General features: G+C 38.6%; 1 protein-coding gene across 3 annotated transcripts in view; it reads right to left on the reverse strand.

The window, feature by feature from the left end:
- LOC103711297 (transportin-1-like) overlaps positions 1-8,346 on the reverse strand; it is a 60,794-nt gene extending 52,448 nt beyond the window's left edge. For 2 of the 3 annotated variants that reach the window (XR_005507409.1, XM_039117059.1), the window contains exon 1: positions 7,988-8,346. Coding sequence is in view for 2 of the 3 variants with exons in the window: in XM_039117059.1 (XP_038972987.1) it covers positions 7,988-8,167 (180 nt within the window). In the remaining variant the exon portion in view is untranslated. The remainder of the gene's footprint in view (positions 1-7,987) is intronic. The other variant, XM_039117058.1, reaches the window with a different exon arrangement.
- Positions 8,347-11,110: the final 2,764 nt, after the last annotated feature.

Here is an 11,110-nt window from a genome sequence, read left to right on the forward strand (position 1 = left end):
TACCATTTGTAACAACCCAAGATCTCATCCAAAAAAACTAGCTGAAGGTATTATTTGAATTCCTTGATCTTGTATAAGTACCCAAGATCTGCCCAGCGAATAACTGATGTGGGACTAAACACACACCCGCGCGGGTCCTCACATATTTTCCCCTCCCCCCCCCCCCCCACCCGAAACCCTTCGATTCCATATTAGAATAGATTCCGTATATGAGCACTACACATCCATGCCACGTGTCAACTTGAGCCTCCTTTAACATGCATCATTTAGCATATACCACATGTTGATCTCACCCTTAGCTCTCTCTGAGAAAGGGACGGGAGTCAACACCTACACCATACCCCCGCAAAGCCTCCTCACCCCGTACCCTGTACCCCCCACCCCCTCTATAGGTATGGTCCCCGTTTGGCCAAGCACAACCTATCCCGCACCCTCACTGCACCTCTTTTTCTCCCTCTCAATCCCTTCAACCATGTCTTTCCTCTCCTTCTCCCTTTCTCTCTCACTCTCTAACCGTATCAAGTTCATGTAGTGATGGATGAGGGAACCGTGCTCAGATGGTCGCCTCCCTCCCCTGCTTCTCCTCTACCTTCGATGAAACCCACCACTCCAACCTCCCATTTCCTCTTTCCCTCACTCTCCTCGCTCTCTCTCCCTCTACCATAGTGAAGATCGCCACAATCACCTGTCGTGTCTCCCGTAAACCCTAGCCCCCTTCCCCTCCCTTCCTCTCTCCTTCTCCATCTTGCTCGATCACTTAGTGGATGGCATAAGGCTAGCAATGCGATCCAACTGTCGAGAGCCTCAATTGTCCTCTTCACCTCTCCTCCCTCCCCACCTTTTTCCCTCTCTATGGTCAAGAAAGGAGTAGCATTAAGGCTGTGAATGGGTCGGGTTGACCCGTAACCCAACCTGGCCGCTTAGATCCAATTCGACCGAATTTTAAGGACACGTAAGGCCAAGTCATATTCTAAAATTGGACTTGTTCCATTTTCAATGTCGGTCTGAGTTTCCTAAATTCTAACCCAACCCGACCCAACTTGTTTGATTGTTGGGGTAATTTTGGGTTTCCTACCCTATGACCCAACCCCAACCAAACACGGTACATCGTTATCAACTTTGCCATGTGTCATTATCAAAACTATATTCCTAGCCCATGTATGCTTTTCTAGTAGTATATTTAGAAAAAATAGTAGTACATGCATTCTAACAAATAGAATGTTATGTTCTAATTTTTTGAGGCGGGCTAATTTCCACGCACGGACGATTCGTAGCGGACAGTGCCATCCGGGGGGTTCGGGAGGTTGTACCCCCTGACATCAACACATTTATTTAATTAGTAGTCGAGTCAGGAGTCGTTCAGAGAGCGATTTTCCTGAGAGAGCGGGCCTAATTGGATAGTAAGTGGTGGAATACCGGGAAATCCGAAACTTTTTTGAATGATATTCAAGAGAAAAATGTTCTAGAAAGATTCATAGAATTGGAAGAACTATTCCTCTTGGATGAAATGATAAAGGAGTACCCGGAGACGCATATTCAAGGGATATTGCTGCTGAGTAAAAATAATTAGCAATTTAGCACAGATGCAATTCTTTTCTACTCAAGATAAAATTTATTGTATACATGAACAGAAAAAAAAATTTTGTAGCTAACAAGGTTGAGCCTATCATTATTAGGTTAGTTTGTAATGGCATCAATCCTTGGTCCTTAGGCACCTTCGCTTGTATGGTCCTGTATAATTTGCTTTATGTAGTTTTCACTCAATGCAAAAAAAAACTAAGCACAAGGAATGACAAGTACAAGAATCCGACCAAGATCCGATCTGGACCCAACTCAGATCTAACCCGAATTCGAATTTTTTGGGTTGGAACCTAAATATACATGAACCTGACCCAACCCGAATGACCCAATGTGTCAAAAATTTTAGCCATGGACCCAACTCTACCCGACCCGATCTTCTATTAGGCTAGGTCTGGGTCCGATATTAGGACCTGAACAAGAAACCAGATTGGGTCAGGGTCACACATGACCCGGTCCAGCCCCACCCAATTGCACCCCTAACCAGCATACTTGGATCCTTGGGCCCCGAGTATGGCGGCAAGGGTGTGAGAAACCTGGGGTTAGGGTTAGGGTGAGAGAAATTTTAACCCACCCTTTAATTATGCCTCTTCGAAGGCCTTGCTCCATCCACCTTTCTTGATATCAGTACACTAAAACCCTACAGTCCATTATGTTCTTCAAAGAATCTCCGCTTGGATTTGAAGCACTTTATTTTAATGCACTGGGTTCCATTTTATTATTACTTAGGTTCACAAAAGTTTGTCGTACCGGTCGATGCTGATACATACTGACCGTATTGTACCGTACCGGTAGGTATACCAATACTCGGTACACCAAACCAAACCCCACATTAGACGTACCGACACTATAATAGGATAGTACTGGTATGGAGTTCAGTACCGAGATGGTGAACATTGGGTTCACATGCTCAGAAGGAAGGAAAAGACCTTGGTCGGAACTCTTGAAAGGCATCAGACCCAATACAAAAAGCTAGATGGTGGAGAGTAAGTTCGCCGCATGCTGGAAGATGGAGATAATGCAATAAGTCTTCTTTGTTCGATTAAAGAGTTCAATAGACAACCATACAAGGCGATAAGAAACATTAGAATTCGATTTTGATTAGTATTTCCAAATCACTAGCAGAAATTATGGCTTGAGATATGCAAGGCATTTTATTACTCGGTGATTCAATGTCTGAAGACTCAAAAATATGATATGTTCTGCTTTCTTTTTTTTTTTGTTTCAATGTTTTGACAGAACTCCAGCTTTAGACTTCACTGAAATCTCGAATGGTCATCACTGGTAAGCCTACCACAGGTGGTGGTGTTTTGGCCCTGTCCAACCAAATGGACATGGCTGGAACATAAAACATGAAAACAAGACATAGTATATGCAGATTTCAAGCTTTTTAGTTTGCTCACATTTACTGTATCATCGTGAAAACTTGCATTCATGATGTCTTTCTGATCTCTTTTTTTTTTAACCCTACATTTAGCATGTGGTATTCCTTCATACCAATCTCCAATCTTATTTTTCAATAAAAATCTTCCATGTCAATCATTCTTGCAGCAGTAGTTTTATAAAATCTTATCATGTGCCTCATTTTTCTTAGTTTAATTCTCCTCATATGGCAATAGAATTTTCTAATACATTTACACAGCTTTAAATGCTCTTTCAGCATTTTCATAAATTTGATCTGACATTGAACATCGCCAATCAAAAAATCATCTTGGTCAAAATGCTTCATTATAATTTTGACTAATGCTGAGAATTCATAGCTTTAATAGATAACAAATAAGATTTCTTGGTTTAGCTTATTTTACCATTTAGATCTTATTGTTCTTTCCTTCTTATATTAGTCTTCTTTTCTATGGAATATAGTATTCCTATTATGTTCATCACAGTAAGAACAGCCAAGGTTTGAGGCTTTATAGATTTATATTCATTCGATTTATGCTGATATCAAAGATTGATAGGTTCAGAGTCGGCGGAACTGTCCCAAACCGGATGGTTCCGGCCGTTCCGAGTCATACCGGTGGCTCACCAGTACGGTTCCGGCAACGAAAACGAAAACTGTTGCCAGAGCTGGAGAAGAAGGAAAGAGAGAGCAAGTGGGGGAGAGAGGGAGAGGGGGAGGGAGAGGATGGGAGGCCAGCAGGGCCGATGGAGGCTGCGGGAGGAAGGCCGGCGGAGGCCACAAGAGCGAGGTCGTGGCCAGTTCTCCGGCCTCCCTCCCTCTCTACCCCTACTCTCTCTCTCTCTTCTCCTCTCTCCCACGGTCTGCATGTCGTCTCCTCCGTCAATACAAGTCCGGCATGGCCCGTACCAACTTGTGCCACCAGAGAACCGGTATGGTACCCAGTATCGGTTCCGCCGACCTTGGATAGGTTGCTTATGTGCTGGTGGGCATTTACATGTTAGACTCACATTATCCTTGAGGCATTTTTTGCTTTTTCCTCGGAGTTTTAGAAGGAGAAAACTCCACATTATTTGGCCGACGTTTGTAAGTTTTTTTAGTAATACATTTCAGGTGTTCTATTGCATGTTGAAATAAAATTTCTGAGAGCTAAAATTGTTAATATTATATTTGATGTCATGAAGGAATATAGCAAAGGTGACTGCAAATATGCAGCGAGATATGTCGGAGCGGTTACTGTTGAAAGAATCACTGCTGTCATAGAAGGTCCAACAAGCCTTTTTGCTATATAAGACTTTGAATCACTTTCATTGCAGCCACACTCTTTCATGCTTACTGATTTTGTTATCTTCATGATAATAGGACTTCATGCACTTAAACTTTGATATTCAGAGTAATTAGCATGCAAAACTATGTACAATTAAATTCAAGCTTTTGCCATTATTGGATGTAACTTCCAAGTATGTTTAATTTTGAATCTGGAGAGGACAGGGCCTCATGAATTCAACCTTGATATATAGGGTAGCCAGCATGCAAAACTAACCATGTATGGCGTGCAAAACTAAGAATGTATGGCGTGCAAAACTAAGCATGTATGGCGTGCAAAATTAACCTTAATATTCAACCATGTCTCTCATTGAAATGATCTTTAATCACACCCATATTTTCCAAATCATTATGGGTTCATACTTCAATAGTAATACCCTTGGTTTTAAGGTGGCTAAATTTTTTTAAGATGATGGATCCATTTTAAAGCGGCTAAAATTTTTAAAAATGATGGATCCAAATGCCTAATTTATCTCAAAGTTCGGATGCCAACCTTCCTTCATCCCAAATTTAAGAATAAAGAGACATTTCAACCCTCGGAAAGCATGCTCAGTCAGACCTCTTCCAGGAAGAAATTCCAGTAAAGAAACTTCCAAATAGGTCATCTATTTCAAGTATTAGCAATTTCTTACTATAACATTCATTTGTATTTATCATCAAAAATAATAACAATAAATATTTATATTATTCCAATTTTACTATCACACCATCATCGCTTATAATTTGTCATGACCTTCCCAGACATCTGTTCCCAATACCGCCCACAAAAAGAACCCAAATAAGGTTGATCAAGCTTTAATAATACTATGCCATGGCATTACTTATTTTGTTCATTAATTTTCCTTAACTACTTATAACATTTTATATTAGCATATATTTTAGCTATTATTTTTACCAAGTTCTACAAATGTTGGTGACACTACAAATTGTTTAACTTAATTTTTTTTATGTACAATGAACCCAGATCAGATGACATAAAATGAAAAATATAGCTTCCGTCAAATTTATTTATTTTTTTCTCACCAATGCTAATAAATTCTTCAACCTTTTCTTTCTCTTTTCACCTCCAGCAACGATGAAACAGGAAAAGCAACATAGAAATGAAGATTCCATCACTTTCCTTAACCAATGTAAAAAGATAAATAGAACTTTCTCTACAAAAGCAAATTAATTATAATTGCATTTTTGTGAGGACAAATAACTGCTATATCTATGTACCATATTCCTGCTAATTTTTTCTATAAAAATTACAGTTGATATCGGTCAATTATTATAGTATCTATTTGATATTATTATTTTTTATTGATAATTATAATAAAATTTCTTTGCATATGTTTTTTTAATCCCACCACATAGAATGGGTTACCTGCTAGTTAAAGAAATAAAGAAACTACCCCCACATTATAGTAAATACTAAAACAGCATCTCATGGCTAGTTTAAAATCAGCTTCAGCCAAAACTGGCTGAGACCACCAAAATGGACAGGAACTAGTCAGTTTTGGTCGAACCTAACCGAAACTAGCCAAACTACCCAAATCCTGAAACCTAGGCTTCATTTTAGTCTTGTTTTCAGAGAAATGAAATAATATCAATAGCAACCTAGAATCTTGGTTAATTATTTGACAAAGGTCTGGCAATCCTAGAGTTCAAATATTATTGACATCATAATAATTATATAACATGTCATCATCAAATAGCAACATCTTACACTCTGGGCATGTTTTTTAAATTTTATTTATAGAATTTTTATAATAACTATAGTGGGAAACCATCACAACAATGCATCCAAAGGTCCCAAACAATATAATATACTTACAGAATGTTGTCTAACATACTTTTTGGCTTTTTATTTTTTATTTTCTATAATATTTTCCTAAATTTAATTGAATTTTTGGGATATTTTTATAATGTCTCAACTGTAAATTGGCACTGAAATTGTTGAAATTTGTCTCAAACAGACAGAAACAAATAGTATTTAAACCTATATTTTAAGATTTGACATCAAGACTTGTATCAGTACTTTACCAACATAATATAGTACAATGTGCCCATACTGACACATGGTAAATTGTTAAAGTCAGTACAATACCCTTACCATGTGATGGAGTGAGATATAACAAGCCTCCAAATCATACTGGATCAAGACATTATGTCCCCTACCACCCAATTGGTATTTAACACATTGCTTCAAACCTTAGATTGAGCTAAACACTTTCACCTATGTACCACCGGAATAATCGATAATTTTCATATTCAAGTGAGCGATGCAAAAAATGTAGCTGATATACCAGCTACCTTATATTCAGCAATTGACTATCCTTCCAAAAGCTACCTTACATTCAGCAATTGACAATCCTTCCAAATATAAACTCTATCATCAACCTCCAACCCTCTACCTCATAACTACCAAAGCACCTCATTACTAACAATACCTCACAAAAGGAACAAAACATTTACATTTGCCTAGCTGACACATCATCACTTCCTTAAAATGTCTTCAATTAACCACTATGTACCAATCTTCCTCACCATCACTCTCCCTATCTGTTTTAATTAGAAGGGGTTTACAGCTTCTGTTCAAAAATGCAATTTTCCCTTATTCATCCCTAAATTTAGAAGATTTCCTTCTTATTCCTAGAACCTCTAATCCCTCCATCACCCTCTCTTAAAACACAAGGATGATTCATTTTATATAATGATGCTTATATCACAATCATGAACTCTACAACAAAATTCGTAAAAATAGCATTTATAGCATGCCCAAAATTTTAAAAAGTGAATAGTTACATAATTTCAATCAACTTCAACATATATCCAGCATGTCAGCCATCTGAACCAAACTGTACTTTTAGCCTTGAGTGAACATAAGGGTAAAGAAAAGATTCAATCTTAGATCAGCAAGTACAATGGCCAAATTAACAATCATCCACTCTCCATTTGCCTCCAGCGGCTTCATATCTTTTAGCAATGTTAGACTAAAGAGCAACAAAAATAAATTAGCCAAGAGTACTAATAACACTACAAGGCCTACACCATCAACATGCCAAACCAACTGAAACTATAATACAGACTGCTACTACCACCAGTAGACCTTCCATTATATGCTTCATACAATCAACTTTCCAGTGAACCAGCAAAAGAAAGTTCGTTTGAATTGGCATGAAGCAGCTGATACAAGCCAGCACGCCCAGGTTTTTGACACGTAAACAATTACCCATCTAGATACTAAAACCCGCAATATCCTGGCACGGAAACTGAAAATCCAACCACGCAAATTCTACAAATCTATTTTCATATAGTTCCTCAACAACAATCATCATTACCCATCAGTATATATCGCGATAGCTTTTTCCAATCATCTCAAACCATTTATAAATGGGGAAAAAAGAGAGAACATCACATGACACCCGTAAACCTCTATAGTCAATGCCTTCTTCCGCAAACATAATCAAAAAGGCTCTCGATTCACATCATTATCAAATCAAACTCATAAAAGAGCAACGCAATCACTCCATACAGCCACAATCAGCAATTACAACCAAAACTTGCCAAAACCCTAACAAATCATGCATCAGAGAAGTAACCAATAAACATCTCGATCAATACAAAATCGACAGAAATCACATACATAGCAAAAAAGAGATAAAGGCAAGGAGAAGGAGAAGAAGCAGCAAAGGAAGAGACCTCAGCATGGGCGAGGATAAAGGCGAGGTAGTTGTTGAAATCGGGGAACTGGCCGTAGTGCTGGAGCTGCTGCCAAATCCGGGGCTGATCGGAGTTAGGGGAGATGTGCTGCTCCAAGAGGCCACAGATCTCGCGGAGACCCTCCTCCTGGGGCTGCCACAAAGCCGCCGCCGCCGCCATCGCTCCGCCGCCGCCGCCGATCAGAGATAAAAAGGGAGAGGATGGGAAGGAAGGATCTTCGGGTTCGTATCGGTTAGTGGGGTTTGCGGGGGTTTTGTGGGAGGAAAAAGAGGAGGGGGCGCTTCTTGGATGATGGGAGCGCGAGCGGCGGTGACGGAAATTGTGAAGCGACGGTGGGGGTAAAAGGGGAAAGAGGGTTTTTATAGGGGCGGAGAAGGGTAAAATTGGAAGGCTGAGCGAGATGGGGGGACTGCCGTCAGATTTCTTGCTAAACTACGTCTCATCACTCATGGGTGTCTTTGGGTATGATATACGCGGAATGGATTACCTAGTAAATCAGTCATGACAAATATATTATTATTAGGGGCGAACTCCACCTTGGTGTCAATTATGATATAAATCATGTTTTTAGATTCGTATTTGATGAGAAATGCGTTTATTTTTATTTTAGCAAATTCATTACCTACTTCACTTATTTTAATAGATTTACCAACTTTAACTTTAAAAAAATAAAAATAAAAAAGCCTCATTGGGTCTTGTCTCTGTCTCTCCGGCCTCCATCTCCTCCACACGGAGACTTTCTGGCTTTCACCAGCCGCTCAGACCGACTTCTCTCTTTCTTTCTTTCCTTCCTTTCTCTCTTCCTCGCTCTCTCTCTCTTCCTCTCTCATTCTTCCTCTTTTCCTTCTCTTCTACTATGTCGATACGAGCCCGGCCCGGCATGGTACTGCGCAGGCTCGTACAGTCCTGCAGACAATTGGTACGGTACTCAATACCAATTTCACCAATATTGGTGCCGACTAATTTAGTTAATAAAATTATCAGGGGTTGAATGGCAAAAAAAAAAAAAAAAAGTTTCGAGTCCCTCCTCGGCCCCAAATCAATGGGCTACGCCCTTCTTCCGAAAACTGTTTGCTCTTGGATGCATGGGAGTATGTAGATGATAGGCACAATAATAATAGAAAATATGCTTTAAAATGCCATTTGTGTGCATATAAAAATTTCACTGGGTCACAGCCACTGATTTAGTAGTTCTTTAATCAACCAACTTCTGGTATCTGGCAACAAATCTTGCAAATTGCATTGATTCTCTCTTATCACATAGGAAAAGAATTGTTCGTGTACATATAACAGGAGCCCATATCATTACTCATTATCTAGACAATAGTAAATTAAAAAGGTTGAGTAATTAATATTGTGAAAGCTGTAGAAGAAAGCAGGATAGTCCTGTAAAAGAAAAATAATATTTTCATATGCATATTGTTTGTAAAAGCAAGTAAATATTTACTTTGAACTATAGAAATACAGTAGAGGTTGGGCCTTTCACGCTATAGTGGACAAAAAGTATGATATTTTCTCCAAAAACGACGATATCTATATTTTTTGAGGGAAGATAGCATATATATTTTTAAAGAAAAGATAAAATTCATAATTTTATTATCGTTCTCATGTTTTTCATCTTCATGCAGCATACATAAGCATTTTCTACAATAATTGTACAAGAACTCAAATAAATTTTCTAGCCCTTGTGCTACACTTCTTAGTATTTCAATTCCATAGTCTACAGAATATGTTAGTTGTCCTTGCAACATCATAATGGCTATTTATTATTTTTTTATTAAAGTGATATGTCCAAAATTGTGACCATAGTTATCAACATATAACAACATCATTAGTCCTCCCTCTGTTAGTGGCCCAATTCGCTACTTGAATCGTGTCTCATAAAACATGTTAAAATCACATCCTATTAAATTTAGATCACAGGGATCTACATTCACTTAAAATAGTGCTTATATGCTGCAGGATGTTCTTCTGTGATTGGAGCAATTTATTAAGAGCTTGGCAATCACTTTCAACATTTATATACCAAACTCCTCCATCTCAAGCTGAGCATGTAAGTGTTTTCTGCTCTCTTTTTTTCATCTAAAGAGAGACTGGCATGCCAGAGAAACTAGTTTGCTAATAGAGAGCAGTAACAAGTCTGATGACTAGATTGTATGTGGATGTGCCACTAACATTAGATTAGTTAGTGATGATAAAAGGACAATAAAGAAAATAGTGCGGCTCCATGTATCTTGACCTTCAAGAACTTTACCATCATTAGACTGCTTGTTTAAAAGAAGAAGGATAGAGTAGGATAGGATATAGCAAAAGCTACGATCAAAGTAATCTACTGGTACTCCTATAGATAAATTAAAGTCCTACTAGCAAATGAAGAACAAGAAATTTAAAAATAAAGATAATTTAAGAATAAACTAATTTCATTGATGAGTCGAAAGGTCTCTTCTTTGAATTATAATTTGATATTTATAAATTGCTTCACTTAACTGGTATGGGTGGCACTATGCATCTTGGATATTTATCCTTGCTATTATATACCATATGGCCCACCATTATCCTACATAAGAAGTAGTGCTACTCCTCCTCTCATATCATGGATAGTGAAAAGACGGGTACCACTATTCACCGTAGATATTCATCCTTGCTATTGTATGCCACGTGGGCTATTATTACCATGCATAGTAGGTAGTTCGACTAATCTTTCCATGCACAGGTTGTGATAACCACTGGCCAACTACCATCCTTGGACTCCGCTCCACTAAGGCCTCTTCCAAGGCCGATAATTCTTGTACCCCTCAATTTATAATAGCCACTCAGCTTGCACCCTTAGCATTTCAACTTGCACCCATCTCAGTGTATTGGCCTGAACCCTTGGTGTGTCAACCAGAAATCTTGATGTTTTGGCCTTTAATTCCTCCTATCTACAATTGACCATTAAAAGATTGGTAAGCACTTTGGGAATCTAAGATAAATAGGCAAGGTGACAAGAGTGTCACCTTGCCTAATTCCCCCCTAGTAGTAATCCACTAAAAAGATTTACGATTAATAAGAATTGAGTAAGAAACATGTGATATACAAACTTGAATCCAACCAATCGAAGGA

Source organism: Phoenix dactylifera, unplaced genomic scaffold (genome assembly GCF_009389715.1).
Source record: "Phoenix dactylifera cultivar Barhee BC4 unplaced genomic scaffold, palm_55x_up_171113_PBpolish2nd_filt_p 000167F, whole genome shotgun sequence".
In the NCBI taxonomy this organism is placed as follows: Eukaryota; Viridiplantae; Streptophyta; class Magnoliopsida; order Arecales; family Arecaceae; genus Phoenix; species Phoenix dactylifera.